We start from the raw sequence: 25,658 nt of genomic DNA on the forward strand, positions 1-25,658 counted from the left end.
CCTGCCTGCCTGTCTGATCGCCCCTAACCACTCCCCTGCCAGCCTGATCGACACCTAACTGCTCCCCTGCCAGCCCGATAGCCCCCAACTGCCCTCCCCTGCAGGCTCAGTCCCCCCCAACTGCCCTCCCCTGCTGGCCTGGTCGCCCCTAACTGTCCTCCCCTGCCGGCCTGGTCCCGCCCAACTGCCCTCCTCTGCAGGCCTGGTTGCCCCATACTGCCCTCCCCTGCTGGCCTGGTCCCCCCCAATTGCTCTCCCCTGCTGGCCTGGTCGCCCCTAACTGCCCTCCCCTGCCAGCCTGGTCACCCACAACTGCCCTCCCCTGCTGGCCATCTTGTGGTGGCCATCTTTGACCACATGGGGGTGGCCATCATGTGTGAGGGGTGATGGTCAATTTGCATATTACCTCTTTATTATATAGGATACTCTACACCTAGGCCATATTCAAATTTCTCTAATTGCCTAAAAATATCTTTTTATAGTTAGTTGTTCAAATTAAGATCTAAATAGGTTTTACATACTGCATATGGTTATGTCTTTTAAGTGTCTTTTAATCAATTATTTGTTTCATTTCTTTATATCATTGATTTGTTAAAGAGAGTGGGCCAGTTCTTTAGAATGTACTATGTTTTAGATTTGTCCGTTTGATTCCTTGTAGTGTTATTTAAATTGTTCCTCTGTTCCTTCTATTGCCGATTAAGTAGAAGTTTTCTTCAAAGGCATGATTAGATTCAGATTCAGTTCAACCTTTTTATGAGATAAAATATTGAGGAACAGAGTATACCTGAGGCCACTTTGAGAGCTAGGACTATAGTCCACAGTTTCCTTTTGTTTCTACGAAGCTTTCCTTTGACACCAAAGAATGTAGGGGACATGACATTGGCCTGGTTTCTATCTCTTGCAGTGCAGTAAGTGGGACTTTGTAGTCCCTCTGTCAGCAGGAAGTAGGGACTGCTTGCTCTTCTGAGATGGCTTTCCTTGTCTCCACAGTGTTTTCCTGAATCGGGATCCCTCTAGCACATTACCTCCTATATCCGACTCTACTGATCAGACATCAGAGAAAACCCAATCAGAAGAGTCTTTGTCCCAGGCTGCTTCTTATCCTCCAAGGACAGGGAATTTCAGCAACAATGTTCTCTGTTCCTTGGGTGAGGGGCAGCTCTGCACAGCCAGGGCGGCCATGGCCGGGAGGAGAGCCTGGGCCTCAGGGACCCGCTTAAGCATGAGCTCTATGTCTTCCAGCAACCAGGAGAGGGGGAGCGGGAGTCAGCAGCCCCACTGGGTGGTATCCCAGAGCTTAGCTTCTCTGGGCCAACCAGCTAACATGCTGAAGCCAAGGGATGAGCCAGAGGCCCTCACGCCTTCCACCCAGGCCAGGAGGACTAAGAGACTGTCAGGCTCTGGCCACGGACCAGCAGGGTGGCAAAAAGAAGGGGACCTTGAGACCCACAAGGCTGCTGACGGAGCCAGTTGCAGTTGCCCACATCCCCATGGACCCAAACAGGCAGCTGGGCATGGAAAGGCAGCCAAAACTTTTTGGAAAGAATCCCAACCACCTTCTCCAAACAGGGCATCGAAAGGGCAGAAGAAGGTGCTGGGAACTAAGGTCAGAGACATTACCAAAAAGTCCTCTCATTTGCCTCATGGCAGCCCTTTGAAGAGGCAACACAGTGCAGGGAGCCCAGACACCATGGCCTCACTCACAGATGCCGGCCCAGTGGAGGATCCCACAGGAGAAAAAGATGGTGATTTATCGGATGCAGATAGCAGTTACTCAGTGGATTCTCTCTCCTGTGTCTGTGCCAAAGCCCTGACGGAGCCACGGAAGCCAGGGAACCCCCCGAGGAGGGAATGGCATCTCCCAGAGTCAGAGAACACTGAAAGTGACAACAGCCAAATATCTGAGGACTCACTGACCGAGAAGGGGAACCAAAGCCCACAGGACAGCCCAGGGGACAGTTATCTTACCAGCGGCCACGGCGACCCCAGGGCCAGAGCTAGAGCATCTATGAGGCGCTTCACCACATCCTCAGACAGGGGCCTGTTCGCCCAGGCTCACAGGAGCTTTTCGCTGGATAGCCTGATTGACGCTGAGGAAGAACTCGGGGAAGATCAGCAGGAAGAGCCTTTCTTCAGTTCAGCCGATGAGATGCCAACAGAGACGTTTTGGCGCCTGCAGACCTCCAGTCTGCCCGTAGTGAGCCAGGAGGCAATGTGCAGGCTTGGTCCCATCACCCACAGAAAAGGAGCCAGGCTAGATGCCATCCTGCCAATGAGCAGTTCATTTTACCTTGATTCCCAGCCCCTGCCCCGCTGTGCACAGCCTGAGTCGGAGGTGGAGGCAAGGTCCTCTGAGCAAGCCACCACTCTGCAAAGCATGCCGCTTTCAAGAGGGAGCCCTCTGTTGTCCATGGATTCCTGGTTTTCCTGTGACTCCAAGATCAATCCCAACAGCCCCCTGGGAATAGTGGGTTCTTTATGTCCAAGTCCTGATGTCCAGGAATTTCAGCCCAGTGGTTGGGAGAGGCCTGGATTCTGGCCAAAGATGGAAGAACTAAAGCCATCGGGTACAGAAGCAGTCCTGCCCTATACTTCCAAACTGCCCCCAGGTGGTGCAGAGCTGCCCTGCAGTGTCAGAGCTGTGTACAGTATTCCTGCTTCTGATACATCCAGGTTGTCCCTCTGGGGGTCATACAGGCTTCTTCCGTCTCGAGTTGATGGCACCTTTCAGGCCAGAGGTGTCTCTGACCCAGTCCAGCAGGGCAACTCTGAAACATCCAACAACTCGAGTGTACCGAGCGTACTGCCTGCCTCCGCCACCTCATTTACTTACGTAGGCAGCACCTGTGAGAGGGACTGGGCTGCCCTTCAGCAAAAGTACCTCCTTGAACTATCTCATCCTGTGTCGGAGGCCATAGGAGAGCCCAGGCCAGCTTTCACCTCCCTCGAGGAAGACTCTGGTTCCCTGACCCAAGCTTCTAGCAGAGGAGGAGATACTGTATTGGTAGTTGGTTCTGGGCTATCTAGCAGTTTGAAGTTCAACAACTTTCCTATCCATATATCCAAAATTAGGCATTTGAGGGCAGAGAAAGAACAGGACAGTTTGGGTGTCGAGTTAGAAGGCACTTCAGATTTCTTTACAACTAGTGAGAAAGAGGTGAGTTGCAGTGGAAATTATTCAGCAGACATAGAATCATTGACTTCTGGAGCTACAAATGCACAGGTCTCTGCAGCAGAGAACAAGGTGGCAAATTCCATGATGGGAGCATGTGAAATCAAACAGAACCACTTGGAAGAGTCCTCTCAGAGTAGCGGGAGGAAGCCTGGATTGATGACTTCCTCTGATGAATGTTTCTTCCTGAAGAACCCTTGTCACAGTAATGTCACCATCGCCACCAAGGAAGATCCTCGGCCCCAAAGTTGTGCTCCTCTCAGGAAGAATAGTATAGGCCTGGCAGGGCCAGTAAATCACAACAGCCACCTCCCCCGACAGGAAGAGGAGGCAGACTGCCGGGAGAGCTCCCAGGAAGTGGTGGGAAGACACGCCAATCTTTCCTTTGCCTTTCCGTCAGGCCCAGAGCTGTACCTGCACTCTGCTCCTTGGAATTCATGCCCGTCTTCCCTGCAGCCACCTCCCTTAGAAACATTCTACGTGACCAAAAGCCGGGATGCCCTGACGGAAACGGCCTTAGAGATCCCGGCTTGCAGAGAAGCCAGAGTGCTTTCCCCACCCCCCAGGGAGGCCTGGGGCTTTGGTCAGGACTACCAAGCCCTCCAAAATGTTTATTTAAAGAATAATTTGCCGGTGCTGTTACAAAAACAGAATGCCAAGATTGCCTCATTGCAGCAGGTCACAGTGGAGAGGCCACTTGATCTGAACACCACGGAGGTTAGTGGAGAAATAGGGAAATGCGCTGGAAGCCGTAATTCAGTATATTTTTTTGTTGCTCAGAACAGACATTTTCTTACATCTGCCAGCCCGAAAGTATGTGAATATGAAAATCAATTTGGAAATTTAAATAAACACAGTCTTCCGGCACTCGAGGGAGAAAAGGCCACGATACAGTCCGGTTGCACCGTTTCCTCAGACAGTTCTGGGTCTGGGAAGCCGCTTTCTGTTTGTGAGTCTCAAGCACGTGGGGAAGAAGGGCAGGAGCAGAACGCAGTCCTAGGACAGAGCCAGGCCTCTGATAGGGACAGACAGTCCCCTTTGGGGGCCAGGTCTGATTTCACCTGTAAAACCATCAGTTTAGGTTTTGACAAGGACATGCTGGGGGCCACTGCTCGCTCTTTGAAGTCTAGATCAGCATATCATAGAGTAAGGAGCCCAGAGGTAATGGCCCAGGATGGGAGTCCAACCCACAGAGGGGAATGGAAGAATGAAACTGGGCTTCCTGGAAAATCTCTCCAACCCAAAGACAGCTCAGAAGAGTTTAAGCAGCCATGGACAGAATCTACACAAGAAAGGTTCCAGTCAGTTATATACTCTCAGGAAAGAAACCTCACTGAACGCAGGGGCCCTGGAAAGTTGCAAGAAGTGTTAATTCCCAAAGAACCACCTTCCGGAAAGAAACAGAATAAAAGAGTTAATAATGCTGACGAAATGGCTAGGCTAATTAAGAGTGTCATGCAGCTAGAAAATGGTATCTTGGAAATCGAATCCAAGCAGAATAAGCAGCTATATGCTTCCCATACACTGGGAGTCAGTCATGAGTTTGTGTTCCAGGACAAGGAGATGGCTGATCGTGTCGCCAAGCCAGGCAGCTCTAGAAACCACCTGTCTTCTCCAGAATACACAGATGATACTGATTTTAGGGATGGTGACGCTGGAGAAATGGAGACTAGCAGTAGCACTGGGGAAGATCCCCAGGACCAGAAAATCATGCTGAGTCCCTTCAAGTCAAGAGACTGGGTACAAGACATTAAATTTGTGAGAGAGCATAATCCCCCAGCTGTATTAGACAGACCTGCCAGGGACCCTTGTGATTATTTAGGGGTATGTACAACTCACAGTGAGTGCACCAGAACTTTTGTTAATCCAAGGAGAAGGAAAGCATTGGCTAGAGCTGTGCCATTCCAGCCCAGGCCCGAGTGGCCCTCTGAGGAGGAAAGCGAGGTGGTGCATGCATCAGCAAGCCCCAGAAGGCAGCCCCATGGCTTGGAAAGTCTTGAGGAATCGGAGACTATGAAAGGTTGTCAGGAAAGCCACGTTCCCAAACACATAAGTAGTTTTTACCCAGAGAAGCCAAAAGTTCAAGGCAGAGTTAAAGAAATGACTATGCAAAGAGGAGAGAGCCTACACGAGCAATACAAAATGGTCTCATCGACTCAGAAATTTCTTAGTCCAAGCCAACGTTGTATGGGCACGTTTTTCAGCCAGGAGACAGGCTCATTGCTGAGTCAGCCAGACTCATCTATGGCTCCCCATCAAGACCTGAGTAACACCCTGCCCTTGAGTTCCCCAAGACTGCCAAGAAGCTATCTTCATGCGCCTGATACTATAGGCATCTCTTCAGTTGACTATGTGCTGGATCCTACAGTGTTGAAAATGCCTAACAGTCTCTGGGTAACTGAAGCAGGATGTCAGAGCCAGAGTGGAGTGCCCAGAAGCCACAGCCCTCAGGGAAATGTGCAAGAGGCGTCCTCCAGGGCGCACACTGCTTGCTGTGGGTCTGCAGTCTTCGTGGCCGTGGGATCTTGGGATCAATCTGGTGCACCAGAGACCATTCCCCTGGGGACTGAGAGCAGGAGATCAGCAAGCACCAGCCCCCAGGACCTGGGAGGGGGCCCCAGAAGCACCTCGATGGGCTTGAGTACCAGGGTGGATTCTGCTTCTGAAGCCAAGGTGGCTGTACAAAAAGGAGCAGAAAGAGCCAGTTCCCTTAACTGGGGCTCTAGCCCACTTAAAAACAGGGTCAACTGTCCCTTAGAAGAGGGTAACAACCAGTGCAGGAAGGTGAGGCAGAAGGCAGAGGCGGCGGCTGAGGACCTTAGTCCTACCGGTGCTACTTTCTCAGCAGCTGTGTCCCTGGAGACACACCCTGAGCCTTCTGCACATACATCCACGGGCTTAGCTGTGCTGGAGGAAATCAGAGAGACAAAGGCCCACGGAGAACAGCTTCATGACTTGGTGACTGAGGGCACAGTCCGTCCTTACTATGAGACTTTATTAGAGCCTGCATGTTCTTCAAGGGTCCCTCATAGGCCTCAGTGTCAACAAATGGACCAGCCAGTGTCAGACAGGACCGGGAATGAGGGTGAAGCACAGGGGTTTCATGTGGCGTCTCCCTCTGCTGAACCAGGACATCTGTGGACTGATAAGAGGAAAGCCCTTAAGACCACACCCCTCTCTGGAGACAGCTTTCAGCCTCTGCCCAACACTGAAGGTAACAAAGGGCCACGCCAGCCCTCACAGACCTCCTCCCACGCTGACCCTGCTCTAGGCAAAAGCCATTATCCTGGAAAACTAAGGCCTTTTCTGAGAGCAGATGAGCAGTGTATATGTTATTCTGGCCCATTTGAAATCATGGAGAAAAAGCAAGAAGCAATTAGAATTTCTGCTGATCCTGTAGGCCCGGACAGTCTTCCTTCTTCAGCTATAGAGGAAGCCAGGAGGGTAACAGCAGGGAAAGTAGGGGCTGCCTTATCTTCTCAGGAACCTTCTGACAGTCCCGGAGTGAGTCAGCATGGGAAGAGCCAGTCAGTTCCCTGGGAGATGGCAGAGGGCATGCCCCCTGGCAGTCAGGAGAGCAACCAGGCACACCAAGAACCTAGAACTCTACACACCACATATGGAGGAGAGTCAGGTAGCTTCACCGTGGCTGCACAGGGAGGAAAAACAACCTGTTTTGAAAGTCAGCTTGTGATCCGTAATGTTCAGAATTCTGCCAGTCTCTCAGGGGCTAACCAAGACCATGTCCAAGACCTCGAGGCTTCCAATGGCTTAGAAGAAGGAAGGGCACGTCCCAAACGAAGTAGCGTCCTGCCTGGAACCCTGAGAAGAGCTGAGCTGACAGCTCCCTCACAGCAGTGTGTGAAGGCGGGGAGTGTTGGTTCTGGGCTGGCAGAAGCCTGCAGGGCTGGCAGCAAACACCTGGAGCCGGCTCCATGGCCAGATCAAAGACCTAGCCCAGATCCTGGGGGAGTGAGGGAGGAGGCCCTGTGCAGATGTCCACAAGAAACTTCAGATTGTGTTGTCTTCTCAGGGAGCACTGAAGGCAGAAAGACTCTCAGCCCATCTGGGGGGCAGGAAGGCAGCAGAACTCTTCCTTGTCAACAGCCGTGCAACCCTCAAGCCATTGCTTCTTATGCCTGCTCCTCCCCTTCCTCCACTTTACTGTGTTACAGAGATGGTGACCTGGGGAAGGCTGCCCCACAAACTCTCCACCCAGCCTGCAAAGTATCTTGCAGGGCCTGTGGAATGGATGAGAGAGGAGAGAGCTATTCCAGTGACCCCGATGTGTTCTTGACACATGGCCTTGAGCCCAAAGGCATTCATGTGAAATTTGGGCCATCAGACAGCAGCACTCTGGAACCCTCTGCCACCACTTCTGTCCTCTCTCTGGCTCAAGGCTGCAGCTCCCCTTCTGCCCCTGACATGAAGGCAGGTTCCCTCAGCCCCTCAGTTGCTGCAGGGGATCCTGAGGAAAAGGCCAAGAAGACAGCCCGTGCAGAGCTTGAGGCTGCCCCTTTTCCTAAAGGCGTGTGCTCTGAGCCACTGAAGAAGTTTCAGGACAGCTCAGTAGGTGGCCAGAATGCACAGGAGTCTCAAACCAAGCCAGAGCTACCTGCAACAACCAGGAGACAACACACCCTGAATTTAAGTGAAGGGTCTGTTGAGAGTGAGCTGCTGGTGGAACCACAGCATGAATGTTTAGAAAATGCTGTCAGATGCCTTCCAGAAAAGCCACAATTTTCCACCGAGTCCAGGGATCACAGTAGCTTGGATCCCCAAGCCAAATTTGCAGCCAAGTTAAAGCACATCTCCCGTCCCCAGGTTGGCAGTCCCTGGGAGAAGAAAAAGCAGCAGAGAGAGCAGGCTTCGGGCAGTGGTGAAGACCCCGCCCAGCGCATGCATCCCCCACGTTCCGACGAAGGTGACTTGGACGGCTTTGAGATGAGAGATGCAGGCGGAGAGGAGGGGGCTGCAGCCAAGGCCTCTGTGCCCCAGATGTTCTCACCGGGCTTTAAAGACTCAGCCAGTGACCCCGTGGTGCCTGCTGCCCAGAGCCCTGGCCAGCCCTCTTCTGGAAGGGAGCAGCCGGCTCTCCCCCACAGGCGCTCACTTCCTGTCATTGCCATTTTCTCTGGCCCCAGACACTCCAGGTCCTCCCCCCAGCCACAGTTCTCTGTGATCAGCTCTTCCCGGTCTCTTCAGGAGCTGAATTTGAGTGTGGAACCTCCTTCCCCCACAGATGAAGAGACACAGGGGCCTAACAAACTGTGGAGCCCACATCCTAGGGGCCACTCCTTAGAAAAGTCAGCAGTGGGGACATCTCTGGAAGCTGAGGGCTGCGATCAGAAAGCCTCATCTAACGTCAACAGTAGCTCTGCTGATCACAGGCCCCTTCAACCTGCCAGCCCTCCTTACCCAACGCCTTCAGCTCCCTTGTGCATGCCGACCCCCAGTTTCATGACCTGCTGGATGTCTGGTACAGTGGAACCGACCCAGCAGGGAAAGCCACAGAGCCTGGGTGGCCAGGCCAGGCCAGAGAAGTGGCTTTCGGAGGCAGACAGAGGAGCATTGCACTTTAGCTCCAGTGACATCAATCCCTACGTTCTGCCCTGCCCTCCAGCGGGCCCTGCACCCATTGGCTGGAAGCAGTATGTGTTTGGCAATACAGTCGATGTCTCCTGTAGCCAGTCACCCCAGGGCCTGGTACCATCAAAAATGGCCGGGTGCTCCAGCATGGACAACGGCCGAGAAGACCAGAACTCCCCATTTCACAACCACCTCAGCACCTGTGCCAATTCCCGAGGTTCACATGAGGCCTGGGAAGTATGGGATTCTTCGCTCGCCTTGGGGAACCACCACATCCTGAAGGGCCCTGACGGAGCGGCCCCCGCTAAGGGTCCTGATGAGAGAGCCCAGTTCCAGGGCCCCCCGGCTGAAGCAGGCCCTCTGCGGAGTGAGTCCCCCTGGACTGAGGGAAGTGCTACAGGCCCCGTGGATGAGATGCTGCTGCTGTGTCCATCAGAGGCGGGCGGCCCTGGGGGACAGTCCAGGATGAACACCTTGGAGCAGGGCACACAGACCTTGGGCTGCAGGCTCCACTGGAGCCACACGGACATCGCCTCTGCCCATTTGGAAGCCAGCGCAGTGCCGGTCTCTGATCTGGCCTCCTTGGCCAGCATGCACAACCTGTCTGTCCGCCTCTCGCAGCTCCTACACAGCACCTCGGAGCTGCTGGGGAGTCTCTCGCAGCCAGGTGTTGCTGAAAAGCAGCAAAACACCAAGAGGGAGAGCCCAGATGAGGCACCCCAGACCCTCATGATGGACGGCTGTACTCAGACCACCATGGATGAGGGCGTCCAGACTGACCTGGCCTCCCCACCTCTGCACCTCCAGGCCCCAGAAGCCAGCCCTCAGGAGGTCAGTGTGGTCCTTGAAGTGCTGGGCTCAGGTATCTCCACCACGTCTCAAGAAAAGGGACACGACCCGGGGACAGTTCAGAAGAGAGAGGCGGAGGGAACAGCATGGAAAACAACTCGGCCCCCAGACCTTCAGGAAGAAAGCACCCCCTGCCGGCCCCAGAGCCCTGCAGTGCCCTCACCCCATCTGAGGGTTCAGAAGGCCCCACTTGGGCAGAACCTCCCTTTTGTGAGCCCCCAAGCTTCTCCCAATGCTGCCCAGCCACCCGGCGCCCAGCCCAGTGAACCCTCCTGCCTGGCTGTCAGCAGCCCCAGCCTTAGCCTCCCTCATTCCCCAGGACCCTGCGCCAATGCTGCGGAGTCTGTCGGGGAGCCCAGGGTCCCGAAGAAGTTGTGCCCCACAAGTGCCTTGTTGGTGGACAGGGCCTCTTCCCCGATACTCGCACTTAATGCCAGCACTCAAGGGTCAGAGCTCCCCCTAGGCTCTTTGTCTCTCTCCACCCCCTTAGCGCACCCTCTTGAAGGCCATCAGAAGCTTGTCTCCAGCCCAGACCTTCCCCTCGACTCCCCCAAGCCTCCAATGGATAATTATTCTCAAGCCATTGACGAGGCAGGCAGCCCACAGCACAGCTCAAAAACCCTAGTTTGTTTCCTAGAGCAGCCCCATCAGCAGCTTCAGCCCCAGTCCCCCTCCGGGGTCCAGAGCAGACTGCCGCCTCTGCTGCTGAGGATCAGGAGTCCGAGACCGGCCGAAGGCTTGGTCCCCGAGGACATGGCTCCCCTGGAATGTGGTCCCCTTTGCAGCAGCGGGCCAAATAAATGGCAGAGCAGGACAGAAAATGGGGGTGAGAGTTCAGCATCTGCAGTGGAGCCACAACCCACTGCCAACAATCCCTCTTCGGGGGAAGGCTGGCAGCACCTCAGTCCCTGCCCTGTATCTGAGTTGACTGATAAAACAAGGCTCCAGGGTTCTACCTCTGGCCCAACCGAGGCCTGCCAACCTCAGGGGCTGCTGCGCCCCAGTTCCCAGACGTGCATGGCTCCTGAGCCCCAGCATCACAGCCTGAGGGACCTCCCAGTGCATAACAAATTTAGGAATTGGTGTGGGGTTCAGGATGGCTCTCGTGGGGAGCTGGGAGTGACGGGGTTGCTGGGACCCAGACATGTCAGCACTGAAGAGCAGGGACAGCATCCCTCACAGCCTCCGGGCGCCCAGAGCCAGGACCCTGCACGGTCCCAGAAGGAGCAGATGCCCCTGCAAGTTGGGGCCCGGAACCTCCCTCTCAGCACGGAACTCGCAGAAGCGAAGCTGCACCACGGCTTTGGGAAGTCAGATGCCCTGCTCGAGGTGCTGCAGAGCGGGACAGGGGAGGCACTCACTGCCCAGGAACCTGTGCTGTCCACCTGGGAGGAGCTCCATGCCCGGTAAGGGTCCCAGCCTGGAGTGGGAGGGCGAGGGGGCCCTGAGAGGAAAGAACCAAGGCTACACGCTGGCTGTTCCCTCTCCTCCTGCTCAGTTCTGGGATCTTCCAGGGGTCAGAGGTAGATTATAAAATGGAGAAGGGCATTCATGGCCAGTTTCAGTGAATCAATCATGTTTTATCTCAGGCAAAAACAAACCATTGAGTGCCTCCGGAGACAGCGGGCTGAGCGACTTCAGAACTTCCGGCGGACACGAAGCCTCAGCCCCCAGAAACAACTGAGCTTCCTGCCTAACAGGGACCTCCCCACCCGTAACCTTGACTTACCCAGCAGGCGCCGAGAATACCTGCAGCAACTGAGGAAGGATGTTGTGGAGACAACCAGGTACGGGTGGACCCAGAACCCTGCAGGGAGTAGGTTCTGCGTGGGGTGAGGGGGTTGTGGGGAGCAGGGCCTGAATCTTAGTGTCCTGGAGGCTGCAGCTTCCTCTCACAGGAGCAGTTCCAGGAGTGGGTCTTCTGTGCCTGTGGACACGTGGAGGTGGCTGCGGGAGATGGGGCAAAGGGAGCAAAGGATGTCAGGAAGAGGGGGGCGAAGGATGAACAGAGTAGCTATGGCATAACGAGACTGCAGGTCTGAGCCTCTGAATGGGATACAAAATCCAACTGAAGACCCTGTGGGCAAAGAGAGGATGGCTCACCCAAGAGTGGTGTTACACAGAAAGTAAAGGGATGGAAAAAGGTATTTCATGAAATAAGTAGCAATACTTATACCAGACAAAATAGACTTTAAAACAAAAGTCAAAGAAGGACCCAGCTGTTCTACTGGGCATTTATTAGAAGAAACTCAAAACACTAAATCAAAAAGACAAAATGCACGCCTCTGTTCATTGTAGCATTATCTACAATAACTTAAGTGTCCATCAGTAGATAAATGGATAAAGTATTGCATACATGCAATAGAATATGACGTAGCTATAAACAAGAATGAAACCTTGCCATCTGCAACAACATGGATGAACCTAGAGAGAATTGTGCTGAGTGAAATAGTCAAAGATAAATGCCATATGATTTCACTTATATGTGGAATCTAAAAAACAAATGAACAAGCAGAATAGAAACAAACTCATAGATATAGAGAACATTTTAGCAGTTTCCAGAGGAGAAGGGGATTGGGAAATAGGTGAAAAGGGTGATGGGATTAAGAAGTACAAAATAGCCCTAGCTGGTTTGGCTCAGTGGATAGAGCATCGGCCTGTGGACTGGGGGGTCCCGGGTTCGATTCCGGTCAAGGGCACATGCTCAGGTTGCAGGCTCGACTCCCCATGGGGGCGTGCAGGAGGCAACCGATCAATGGTTCTCTCTCATTATTGATATCTCTCTCTCTCTCTCTCTCTCTCTCTCTCTCTCTCTCTCTCTCTCTTTCTCTCTGTATATTTTTTAAAAAAAGAAGTACAAAATAGCCTGGCCGGTGTGGCTCAGTGATTGGGCATCGATCCATGAACCAGGGAGTCACGGTTGATTCCCAGTAAGGGCACATACCTGGGTTGTGGGCTCAATTCCCAGGGGCGGGGGGGGGGGGGGTCTGCAGGAGGCAACCCATTGATGATTCTTTCTCATCATTGATGTTTCTATCTCTCTCTCCCTTCCTCTCTGAAATAAATAAAAACAATATATTTTTGTTTGTTGTTTTTTTGTTTTTTGTTTTTTCTTTAAAACATATATTTTTTATATATAGTACAAAATAGTCATGAGGATGTAAAGTACAGCATAAAGTATATAGTCAATAATATTGTAATAACTATGTATGGTGTCAGATGGGTACTAGACTTATGGATGACCACTTTGTAAGGTATATAAATGTCTAATCACTAGGTTGTATACCTGAAACTAGTATGTATGTCAAGTATAATTGAAAAATAATTTATTTAAAGTTAAAAAAAAAAGTGGTGTTGAACAGGCCTGGGGTGAGCAGGCCATGGCCATCACCCACCCACCGTGTTAGAAGGTACCTCTCTGCCCCTCTGGTCCTTCCCAGGAACCCAGGGTCGGCATCAAGGTCTGCTCAGCCACCCTCTGACATAGAGCTGATGCTAAGAGAATACCAGCAGGCTCGTGAGGAGGCCAAGGTGGTGATCGCCCGAGCCCGGGACCGACTGCGGGAGCAAACAGAACAAGAGAAGCTGAGAATCCGCCAGCAGATCATCTCCCAGCTGCTGAGGGTGGGAAACAGGTTTCAGGGTAGGCCTGGAGCCTGGAGGCAGACCTCAGATGGGTCGTCTTCACTGGGCTGCCTCAGGCATGGGCTGTAACATTTGACCCCTGGTGCCAGATCAAAGCTGTGTTCTCTGTCTTTGTGTCGTTCTCATCAGACCAGCTCCTGTCGCTGGGCCCGAGTCTGGGAGGAGGCTGCCTTGGTATAGAGTTGGGGTGGGGGTGTGGGGAGGTGTGAGGGTGTGAGGCTGAGGTGGAAGGTACTGGGGGTGATGGGATCAGGGAGTGAGAGGACTGGATTTGGGGCTGTGGGACCTGGGTAGTGAGGGTGCACCAGAAGCTGGTTGACGGTGATCTGTCCTTACCAGGAAGAGGAAAAACTACACACCCTGGCCGCCTCCAGCTCCCTGTGCACCAGCTCCAATGGAAGCCTCTCTGGGGTCACCTCTGGCTACAACAGCAGCCCGGCCTTGTCAGTCCAGCTCCAGTCCCCAGGCAGTGTGGTGAGTAGGCAGATGCTAGGTATGAGCTCACGGCCAGGGCTGCTAAGGCAAGTTTGGGCAGGAAGTTCTGCCTCAGGTCACTGCTGACACTTGATGGATGGTGGCTTTGGCTCTTCCTCTAGTTCTGTCTTTCTCTCCCTGTTCATTCAACAGCTGCTTGTTTTGTAAGTGTTGTGTTAGGCATTGAGGGTGCAATAGTGAGCAAAACTATTCTTGTCCTTAGACTGTTTGAAGGATAAATATTAAAGAGCTTATTTTATAACTAGAGGCCCAGTGCACGGATTCATGCACCAGTGGGGTCCCTCAGCCTGGCCTGCGGGGATCAGGCCAAAATCAGCAGTCCAACATCCCCCGAGGGGGCACTCTGAAAAGTTGCTGTTGCTCAGCAGCTCCTGCGTTGAGTGTCTGCCCCCTGGTGGTCAGTGTGTGTCATAGTTGCAGGCCGGTGGCTTAGGCTTTTGTATATATACATTATTTACTGTTGTATGGATGAAGGGATGCTAAACCAATGTGAAAGGTGGAACCTGACCTAGTCTGGAAGCTCAGTAAAGATGCTCTGAGACTGATGGTGAGAGAGAGATTCTGCAGTGAGAGCTCAGTGCTGGTGGTGTCCAGAGGGCCCACAAGGGAGGCTCGGAGGGAGGAGGAGTTGGAGGAACTAAAACACTTGTTTGGTTGGAATGTAAAGAGTGAAATGGGAGAATGACATGAAAAAAAGGACCAGAAAAGGCAAGATCATGTGGACTCTGTTGAGAATTCTGGGCCTTTCTAATCCATCTGATCATGTTACTTCCCCAAAGCTGCTGGGAAGCCTTTAAGTAGGGAGAGAAGGATGAGATTGTGAGAAGGGGGCAAGAGCAGCTCTTAGACCCATTAGTGACCATGGCAAAGCCGAGTGAGAGTTCATGATTGCTTGGGTTAGGGCACTTCTGGTGAAGATGAACTGCTGTGGTTGCAAAGAAGAGAAAGGGTCCACGGGACTGACTGGATGTGGAGGAAGGGAGAAGGGAGGGTTGTGAACAATGCATGCTTTGGGTTTGTCGACAGTGACATGAGCCCTGGAGGCGGACAGGTTTTGTGAGGGAGATCATGAATCTAGTTTTGTATTTACTGGGTTGAAAGCACCCGTGAGAAATGCAGGGGCTTGTTGGAATACAGATCTGGAGCCCAGAGGTGAGACCTGGCTGGGGATAGAAAATTTGAAATTCATTTTATAAAGAAAAACTTCACATAGTAAAAAATATATAGTTTTCAAACAGTAGCCAAGGACACACAGTGTCAAGTGCATATTTCAGTCTCCTGTTTGCCCTCCCCAGAAGCAGGCATTCATCCCGTTGGGTATATATTTCCAGAGATAGTCTGTGCATTTATGAGAATGTATCTTTTCTAAAGCACGTGAATGGAAGCATACTGTACTCACTTTGTCCCTTTGCTTTTTTCCTTTAAAAATATTTGTTAGATCTTGAATATCAGTGAATCTAGTGCTGACTTATTCTTTTAAATAATTAGTGTTTCTTTTTTCTCTTTAATTGCATCTTATTAAATGAGATGTTTTATATAGATAATATGAAGTGGAAAAGGCAAAAAATATATACATATATAAGGGCATATAGGGAAATACCCATCCTTTTCCCCAACTACCTAGTCCGTGTCCCTCATCCCACCCAAGAAAACAGTGGTGTGTTTTTGGGGGGACATCTCCCTAGATAGAGTGTCTTTTGCATATAAAATAAGCATATTATGCCACTGCTCTTTATATATTTTTTCCAATCAGTATATCATTACATGACAATGTAGAGAACTTTCTCTTTTTCTTTGTGATCCCATTGTAGGGATGCATTGTAATTTATTTAATCCTCCATCTTGGATTGTTTTCAGTTTTTTGTTGTAAACAGGGCTGCAGTGAATAGTGTTGTGCATGTATAGCTTTCTTACATGTGTGAATATATCTGCAGGATAAATGTGGACTTGTTCTACAAGTATATGCATTTGAAAATTTGATAGATACTGACAGATTTTCCCTCACAGATACACTGATTTTTACTCCCACCAGCAATAGGCAAGAGTCCACCTTCCCCCCATACTCTTGCTAATGTGTTATTAAATGTTTGGACTGTTGAGCCATCTGTTCATACCCTTTGCTCATTTTTTTCTTCTTTTTTAAAAAATATATTTTATTGATTTTTTTTTACAGAGAGGAAGGGAGAGAGATAGTCAGAAACATCGATGAGAGAGAAACATCGACCAGCTGCCTCCTGCACATCTCCTACTGGGGATGTGTCCGCAACCCAGGTACATGCCCTTGACCGGAATCGAACCTGGGACCCTTCAGTCTGCAGGCCGACGCTCTATCCACTGAGCCAAACCGGTTTCGGCTTTTTCTTCTTTCTTACTAGTTACTGGGAGTTCTTTACATAGTGGCAAGATAGCTCTTTGCCTGATATTAATTGCAAATGTTTTTTTCTAGTTCTGCATTATCTCTTGACTTTATTTACTGTGTTTGGAGCCATTCAGGAAGTTTTATTTATTTATCAATTTTCCTTTTATAGTGTCTATGTCCTAAATCATAATTAGAAACACATTCTCACCCTAGCTGGTGTGGTTCAGGGGATAGAAGGCTGGCCCATGATTCCAGTCAAGGGCACATACCTCGGTTGCAGACTCGATCCCCAGCCCCGGTGGGGGTGTGTGCAGGAGATAACCAATGGATATGTCTCTCTCACATAGATGTTTTCCCTTCTCTGTCTCTCCCCCTTCCTTCCACTCTCTCTAAGAATCAATGGAAAGCCCTAGCTAGTTTGGCTCAGTGGATAGGGCATCGGCCTGAGGACTGAAGGGTTCCAGGTTCAATTCCGGTCAAGGGTATATGCCTGGGTTGTGGGCTCAATCACCAGTGTGGGGCATGCAGGAGGCAGCCGATCAATGATTCTCTCTCATCATTGATGTTTCTGTCTCTATCTCCCCCTCTCCCTTCCTCTCTGAAATCAATAAAAAACACATTTTAAAAAAATTAATGGAAAAATATCCTTGGGTGAGGATTAACAAAAAAATAAACAAAAAAAGTATCACATTCTCCATTCCAAAGTTATAAAGAATTTCTCCTATGGTTTCTTCTAGAATTTGTATGGTTTTATTTTTCATATTTAAGTCATTGACTCATTTGGAAAGTATATATACAGGGTGCCCCAAAAATGTATACACACTTTGAATGATTGTAAAGTGTTTATTAACGTACAATTCATTTTTAAAGTTTAAAAGAATCTACAGAAATGAATAATTTTTTTGTCAATGCCTGTTTTCATTATATATATATATTTCAGAGAGGAAGGGAGAGGGAAAGAGAGAAACATCAATGATGAGAGAGAATCATTGATCAGCTGCCTCCTGCCCGCCCCCATCCCCTACTGGGGATGGAGCCCGAAACCCTGGCATGTGCCCTTGACTGGAATCGAACCTGGAACCTTTCAGTTTGCAGGCCAACGCTCTATCCACTGAGCCAAACCAGCTAGGGCTCAATGCCTGTTTTCAAACTGATGACCATTCTGGTCCAGGCACTGCTGATAATGCACAAAGCAATGGAATCCCCAACATAAAAAATCATTTCATTTGGTATTTGTGATGTTTTTATCTGGTTTTTGTATCTGGGTAATTTGGCCTCATAGAATGAGTTGGGAATTGTTCCCTCTTTTATTTTTTGAAAGAACTGTGAAGGATAGGTGTTAATTCTTTAAATGTTGAATTTTCTTAAAACTTTTTTTATAGAAAAGCCCTTGTGTTTTCTGATTTTATTATTAATTTTTAGTTTATTTGCTATACATTAAGAGAATGTATGACTTCAGAGGAAGTATGATCTCTGTTTTTTATATTTATTGAGGGTTTTTTGATTATGAATATACCAAGGGTATCTAAAAATTGTTTTTGTTGTTTTAGCCTCATTATGTGGTCTGTGTTTTCTCAGCTTTGGGGGTGTATGTGTCATAATTTGGGAGTCTTATTTTTAAAATTGTTTTCATGATCACTTTTATATGTCTTTATTTTTTGATTTAGCAGTTTTCTTTTCAGCTTGCCTGTAAAATATGAGATTAATGTATTTCCACGTTCTTACCTCTTTTTCTCTTTACCTTTTGTTACAGTATTTCTACATTGTTTATGATGTTTGCATTCACAGTTTTATTTGTTGTGTTGGATTAAGTGAATTCTGTTCACTTATAGTTCTTTGCCAGGCATTCCTTTCTCCATCCTAATAATTCTCCCTCTCATAATTTCTTTAAGAAAGATTCAAGGGAACTGTATTCTCTAGATTCTATATTTCAAACCCAAAATATATACATATACTAATTTACACTCTAAAATAACATTATATAACAGTGCCTATTACCCACACTCTGCTTAACAGAATGTTATCTTCAAACTTTGCTAATCTGATAGGCATGAATAGTATTTCATTTCAGTTTTAATTTGCAATTCTCTTCTTGTGTCTGAGATCAAGTGCCTTTTCAGATGTTTAAAGCCCTTTGGTCTTTTTGCTCTGACTGCCAGCGTCCTGTGCCCATCTCTCTGTTTGGTTCTCCCTTTTTTGGAGGCCCTTCTTTATAGTAAGAAAATTATCCATTTTTGTCATTTGAGAGGCCAGTGTTTTTTCCTAGTTGTGTGTTTTTAGTTTCTGTATTACTACATGAAAAATTTTAATTTTATGTTGTCTCGTTTTTATCCATCTTTTCTTTCATGGCTTCTGGATTTTGTGCCTTTGTTTAAGGATTTAACTATGAGATTTTTTAAGTTTTATTTTCTTGTCATAATATTAAATTCTCCCCCACCCCTTATAGTTTTGAGCCACAGAGCATAAAGAACTTATTTTAGCATGTGTGTGAGATGGGTCTCTCATGCAACCTTTTTTTCAGGTGATGACTCCATTGACTCAGCAATATTTATTAATTTACAGGAATATATTTTTGGAAGTCATTAATGTAGCACTGGGACAGGTAGGATCGATCACCTAGGAATATATTATAGAATGAGGAAAGAAGGCCTGGGCTTGAATCTTGAAAAAATCCCCAAATCCCCACTTCTGTTTGAGAGGGAAGAGCCAACAAGGGGAACTGGGAAGGAAGGAGCACCAGGGAGAGTGGAAGCCAGAGCGTGGGGAGTGGGGAAGTGCGTATATCACGGAAAGGGAGAGGCTGGCTGAGTGAGTGGAAGTGTGCTGAGAGGCGCAGGAAGTTGAGGACTGAGAGCTGTTCACCAGACCCCACCACAAGGACCTCCTGGGGACCTCAGCAGTGGCTGTTTGGTGGGAAGGTGAGGCAAAGGCCAGATTCAAGTGGGTTCAGAAGGGAGTGAGAGGTGGGAGATGGCAGAAGATGACAATCCTTTCAAGAAGTGTATCTTTGAAGGGCAAGAGAGCAGAGACGCCTGTAGAGAAAGGTTTTAAAGGTGGGAAACTATAGTAGGTCCTCGGGTTACATCGGAGACGGTGCGCAACGTAAGGTGATTTTCGCCGTAAGTCGGAACCCACCTACATAAGCACCTAGTCACTCACATGGAGCACATACACAGCAGTAATGAAGTGAAACAGTAAAAAAAATTTAAAAGAAAGATAACAATTCCTGACCTTTACTTGTGGTAAATAAATAATAAAATACATAATGCACATATGTACATATGTCGAAATGACGGAACTCTTTTTTTATAAATAAATGGGAGATGGCAATGTAACCATGAAATGACGTACGTTGAGTCCGATGTAACCCGAGGGCTGTCTGTATTTGCATGCTTAAATGCTAATAGTAAAGAGGGATTGGTGGAGGCAATAAGTGAAGAAAGGCATCAGTAGTGAAAGGTTCCTAAGCAGCGGACCAGGATCTCAGTCTGCCTGAAGTCGGAGAGGCCACTTGTATTTTGCAGGAGGAAAGGAGGCGAGGAGATAACTGTCTTTGTTCACCTCATCTTGTCTTTAAAGTAGCTCGATGTTAGAAACTGATGGTAGGTAGTATGGTAGACCCAGCAGAGGTCAAGGGTCATGTCATTGAGGAACTGGCTGAGGTTAAAGGTGAGGTGACTGTATCACAGAGCCAGAGGATTATGCCTATCTGGTTCCAAAGGAGGATCTTTCTTTGGCTTAATTGCTGGGGCTGGGGCCAAGGTCAAGCTTTTCTCTGCCTGTTGCTTTTCCTCCCCAGCCCACCTCCCACTCAGGTTTTGTTTGCTGCCCACACTACACCCAGCTCCAGCCAGGGCCTCACTCCTGTTGCACAGGGTGCAGAGGCCCCACCCACTGACGCCTGGCACCGGGCCCTCTCAGGCCCGTTCCTTGTGATCCCTGTGGAACTTTTCTCCCACCGACTTGAGCCTGTGGCTTGAAGAGCGAGGGACTGGTTTCTGTGGCTGTTGACCTCGTGGGGCCCCTGGCCTCCTGTAACCTCAACAGAGGAAATCTTTCCCTCGGTGTTTATGGTGGAAGTGTTGGTGTGTTTCAGAGGCAGAGGAGGGAATTCTGCGCTGGCTTCTTGGCGGTCTGCTTTCTCTCTTCCTCTGTCCTGGTCCTGAGCACCTTCTCTTCTGCAGGGGGATACCAACTTGCCTGATTCTGGAGACTCTTGGGTAGGGGATGTGCGGGGCCGTTCTGCAGTGAGGAACAGTCAGCTGAACTTGGCTGGATCTGCCTGGAAGAACTGGGTCTACAGTGAGTGGTGGGGCAGTCACCTGCCTGGTTTGGGGACTTTAGGGGCTGAGGGTGCCAGATCCAGGGAGTCACTGTCCCTCAGAAGCTGCTGCTGTCCGGCCCTGATGCTCGTGCCACCTCCGCCTCTTCCCTGTAGGTCGCAGAGCCTCTCTGGGCAGTTGCTGCTGCTCTTCATCCAGTGTGTCCAGCCTGGGGAGCTGCTTCTCCTCCTCCTACCAGGACTTGGCCAAGCGCATTGTGGACATCTGTCTGGCTGATGTGAGGACCTGCCCCATGTGTCCCCGTGGCTCCTTGGACAGAGCTTGGCTGGGGGAGAGCAGAGAGGGAAAGAGCAGGGCTGATGTGGCTTCTTCGGTGGCTCTCCCCTTGACAAAAGGGACTAGTGACCAACCCCAGGGTCTGGTTTATACCATTCCCCCTAATTCGGGTTTGGTCACTGTGTCCCTAGGTGATGGCTGCTTGCTCAGGTGATCTGCACAATCTCTTCAGTCGCCAGGCAGCAGCCGGCTGGAAGTAAGTTCCTTTGTCTTGTCCTCATCCCATTGTGCTGCTCGCCTCCCCCCTTTCCCTTCTCCACCCCGAGCTGCTCTGTGACCCTGGCACCCGCCTCACCTCTCCCCTCCCTGCCTCGGTGTCCCAGCTATCAGGGTGAGGAGCAGGAGGTGCAGTTCTACAACAAGGTGTTCTCCTCTACTCGGCATGGCTTCCTGGGGACCGGGGTGGTGTCCCAGCCGCTGTCTCATGTGTGGGCAGCAGTGAGTGACCCCACCCTGTGGCCCCTGTACCACAAGCCCATCCAGACAGCGAGGCTGCATCAGCGTGTGACCAACAACATCCACCTGGGTAAGCCCAGGAGCGTCCGTGGCTCTGCCCGGGGACAGTGGCAGGCCGGTGGCCCGCTCAGGAGGCGGGGCATTCTGACTACCTCCAGCTGGGTGTCGGGTTGTGTGTTGATGGGGTCTTGGGGGTCCCTGGCCTGGGAAGGATTTAGGACTAGGTCTGTCTGTGCACCTGCACCTGCTGACTCTCCCCATCTCTGACCTGCCAGTGTACTTGGTGTGCAATCCGGCCCTGTGTGCACTGAAGCAGCCGCGAGATTTCTGTTGTGTCTGCGTGGAAGCCAAAGAGGTGCCTGCCTTGCTGGTGGTAAAGATATTGTGGGAAGAACTTGGGCTGGAGTGTTGTGAGAAGCAGTCTTTGTGGGCCTCAGGTCCTCTGGGGGAAAGAAGGCAACTTGGGGAGGAGTAGGGGTGATAGAAGTCTGGCCTGGTGTTGCCTGCCATGATGTTGGCCGCACTGGAGCCTATTTGATCATCACATAGGCCAGTGATGGCGAACCTATGACACGTGTGTCAGAGGTGACACGCAAACTCATTTTTTTGGTTGATTTTTCTTTGTTAAATGGCATTTAAATATATAAAATAAATATCAAAAATATAAGTCTTTGTTTTACTATGGTTGCAAATATCAAAAAAATTTCCATATGTGACACGGCACCAGAGTTAAGTTAGGGTTTTTCAAAATGCTGACATGCCGAGCTCAAAAGGTTCGCCATCACTGAATAGGCAGTACTCATGTTGCTGTCTGTCTGTCCCCAGGGGCATCTTTCTATCATGGCAGCTCAGTCTGTATATGACACATCCATGCCGAGACCCAGCAGAGAGATGGTCCGAGGGGAGATCCTGCCCAGTGCCTGGATCCTGCAGCCCCTCACCGTGGAAGGCAAGGAGGTCACCAGAGTCATCTACTTGGCCCAGGTGATGCGCCCCCTGCAGATGCCTAGATCTGCCTTCACAGCCCCATGGGAGTGTTGTTTAGCTGCTCCACGTCCTTCAGTGCCCCGGCCCTGTGGCCGAGACTCAAGGGCTTCTTGGGTCACCGTAAGGGGAGTCCCTGGGGAATCAGAGAGGACAGAGAGTGGATCAACCTTTCCTGATGCTGCTATTACCAGAGAGCCTAGCAGCCTTCCTCCTCTGGTTGTTCCCAGGGTCCTCAGGAAATACAGGAGCCACTGGGGGAAAGGCAGCTGCCTCGGCAGAGCAGAGAGAATGACCCATTCTATTTGACTCTCCTCCCAGTTCCCTGACTTGACCTTTGTCAGTGGGAGGTGAAGCCAATGCCTAGATCTGAACAGCAGAGCCCAGGGCCCATAAGTTCTAGGACCGCAGACAGTCTGAGGGGTTTCACCCATCACAGCTGGTGGGGGCTACACTCTCAGATCTGTCTGTACCTTTGACTCTTCCCTCTGTTTTATTTCAGATAGAACTTGGTGCTCCAGGTTTCCCCCCTCATGTCTTAAGCTCCTTCATCAAACAGCAGCCACTGGTTATAGCCAGACTGGCTTCCTTCCTTGGTAGTTAGCACCTCACTGTCAAGATGGTGCTGCTGAGATTCAGGCCCAGGACGCTCCAGTCACTGGGGCAGCGCTTGTTCCTCTCTGCAGCCTGATGCAAGAAGAGCCGAGGCTACCTGCTGTGGCCAGCTGGGAAGACAGCACTCAGCCCTGAGTTGCCAGGGAAACCCAGTCAGTACTTGGTCACAGCTGGCAGCTCTGCAAGCAAGGGGCCTGAACTCCTGACCCTGGCTATCCAGAGCAATGAAGCCCAAGTTGAAGTTTTCACCTTTCTTTCCTGTCTCTGAGACCCTATGGCAGACAAGCCGCTCCAGGACCAGGATTGGACATAGGCAGCGGAGCTGGGAGATGGTGTGCTCTTGATGGTGCTTCCCTGGTTCGGCCCAGCCCTTGGGCTGGTAGGGAGGCAGCTGTTGGCTAAGATTCTGCTCAGAAATCGGCCTCCAGCATTCAGTTCCACTGTGAGATGGACTGTTACCAAAACAGAAAACTGGTTTTAAAAAAAACAGCTGCACAAACCAGAACAGTGATTCAGAATCGTTTCTCCTTGAATTTTTATCAAATGCTTTATTATTTTTACTCCCCACCCCCCACCCTCTTCCTTTTCCTTACAGGAGAGGACATTTGGGTCTTTGCCTCAGTCAGAAGTACTGAGCAATGCTCTCTCATGGAGCCTCATTCCAGAGCTCAGTAGAATGAGAAGACCACTCACTGTAGAAGCCATCTGGACAGATTTGGGGTCAAAGTGGGGGCCTATCTCTTTAAGGGAGTTAGGAAGTGGGCAGCCAGACGCTGGCTGCTGACAAGGCAAGAGAAATTTCAGAGATGAAAAACTATCTTTTGAAGATGGGAGAGAACATAATGGAACTCCTAGAGGAGGTAAGTGATTTGTTAGAAGGAAGCTCAGTTCCATTCCTTAAGGCCTCAGAGCCTGGGTCGGTCTTCAGTGGTCTTGTTAGCATTTCATGCTGCTGCTGCAGCCACACCTATTCTAGGATGAATGAGGATGGGTTTTCTTTTGCCCTAGCCTGGCAGACCATGAGGTTTTGAATATTCTGTGTGGTTACATGGAAGTGGCAGGGGTGGGAGAGATTCACAGCTTTAGTATTGGTGCCCAGAAGGTAACCATCTGGGGATCAAGATGTGGTAAAAAGGTAAAATTTCTGTAGAGTACAGCAGATGTTTATTTTTCTAAAAGTGTTTGCAGGATTTTTTTCTCTTACCTCAAATTAAGTTATTTACATATTATTGAATGTTTTTTTTAATTGTCTTTAAACTTTTATTTTTCTGGGTTTTTGTTTTGGTGACACTTGATATATTTAACACCCTATTTATGTACTCCCATCTCTTTTCATATAAATCTCTTACCAAGACTGTTGATTGAATGGTCAGAATACTTGCAAATTAAAAGTCTGATATGTACTTTTACTAGTAAAGATTGTCCTGAGATAGCCTAAGTGTGTCCCTTGAGCTCAGAATTTAGCCTTGAGATAATGGCAATAAGTTTCAAGTTATCCTATATAATAAAGGCGTAATATGCAAATCAACCTAGTGGCAGAACAACTGGTCACTATGACGAGCAGTGACCACCAGGGGGCAGATGTTCAATGCAGAAGCTGCCCCCTGGTGGTCAGTGCACTCCCTCAGGGGTCACGGCTGGTGAGCGCAGCGTGAGTTCTCCTGCCTCCGCTGCAGGCGGGTAGTAAGGAGCGAGGGGTCCTGGATTGCGAGAGGGCACGGGCCAGGCTGAGGGACTCCCCCCACCCTTCACCTCCCAGTGCCTGAATTTCATGCACTGGGCCTCTAGTACAATTATATTGCTTTCCATGAACTCGGCACTGCTTTAAGGTACGTAAATAGCAGCCAGGTTAGTAGCCCAATTATGGCCAGCTGTAGCCCAAGTACCAATGAGGGAGGATTCCAGGACAGTCATTACCACACCTGACAGTGACCACAATCCAATGGAAGGTTTTTCTTTAACAGGTGCTTCTGAGACAGAGCCAGCAATGGGAATCTGAGCATATGGGTAGCCCAGAGGTGACCTTATCCCCTCACTAGAGAAACCACACACCAGGCCTAAGAGTCAGCAACCTAAAAGAATATTAACTGAGGCTGATATGGCAAAATGCAAGTGTTAAAGATCATCCACAGGCCTAAACAATCATGATAAAGTCAGAATTTGGTTTAGACAGATGATTTACAGACTTCATTGTGCAGCAGAATCACCAAAAGGACTTGCTGGGCCCCCTTTGAGTTTCTGATTCAGTGGCCTGGAGACTACACTTTGAAATTCATTGTTTTTAATAATTGAGAACAGATATAGGGTGTTCCAAAAAAATGTATACAGACACTTTGAATTATAAAATTATTTTAATGTTTATTAAAATACATTTCATCTTCAAAACAGCCATCAGTTGTTAAAGTGTGTACTTTTTTGGGACACCCTGTACATAGAAAAAAACAAGTTCACTAGCTGATTAGCTCAGTGGTTCTCAACCTTCTGACCCTTTAAATACAGTTCCTCATGTTGTGACCCAATCATAAAATTATTTTCATTGTTACTTCATAACTGTAATGTTGCTACTGTTATGAACCGTAATGTAAATATCTGATATGCAGGATGGTCTTAGGCGACCCCTGTGAAAGGGTCGTTCGACCGCCAAAGGGGTCGCGACCCACAGGTTGAGAACCACTGCATTAGCTGCTTCTGTGATTCTTATCTTACTGCTTAGAGTAGGCCTTTAAGAGTCACTCATACAGGCCAGCATTAAGTTTCCTGAATTGGGCTGTGCTAAGTTTAACTGAGCATCATCCTTGGGCCTTCAGGCTTTCCCCGATGCTGGCCTGCCCATCCCCCTCACGCAGAGCAGGGTGTCTGAAGTAGCTGCTGCTTA

General features: G+C 49.7%; 1 protein-coding gene across 1 annotated transcript in view; it reads left to right on the forward strand.

The window, feature by feature from the left end:
* The window catches only part of STARD9 (StAR related lipid transfer domain containing 9), a 92,002-nt gene extending 68,741 nt beyond the window's left edge, over positions 1 to 23,261 (forward strand). Inside the window, exons 22-32 of the mRNA XM_023757534.1 lie at positions 991 to 11,016; positions 11,200 to 11,397; positions 13,051 to 13,234; positions 13,595 to 13,729; positions 20,294 to 20,411; positions 20,548 to 20,669; positions 20,860 to 20,924; positions 21,052 to 21,254; positions 21,460 to 21,557; positions 22,010 to 22,168; positions 22,671 to 23,261. Of these exons, the coding sequence (XP_023613302.1) occupies positions 991 to 11,016; positions 11,200 to 11,397; positions 13,051 to 13,234; positions 13,595 to 13,729; positions 20,294 to 20,411; positions 20,548 to 20,669; positions 20,860 to 20,924; positions 21,052 to 21,254; positions 21,460 to 21,557; positions 22,010 to 22,168; positions 22,671 to 22,772 (11,410 nt within the window). The 3' untranslated portion in view covers positions 22,773 to 23,261. The remainder of the gene's footprint in view (positions 1 to 990; positions 11,017 to 11,199; positions 11,398 to 13,050; positions 13,235 to 13,594; positions 13,730 to 20,293; positions 20,412 to 20,547; positions 20,670 to 20,859; positions 20,925 to 21,051; positions 21,255 to 21,459; positions 21,558 to 22,009; positions 22,169 to 22,670) is intronic.
* The last annotated feature ends 2,397 nt before the right edge of the window (positions 23,262 to 25,658 follow it).

This window comes from Myotis lucifugus, unplaced genomic scaffold (assembly GCF_000147115.1).
Source record: "Myotis lucifugus unplaced genomic scaffold, Myoluc2.0 scaffold_109, whole genome shotgun sequence".
NCBI classification, from domain to species: Eukaryota; Metazoa; Chordata; class Mammalia; order Chiroptera; family Vespertilionidae; genus Myotis; species Myotis lucifugus.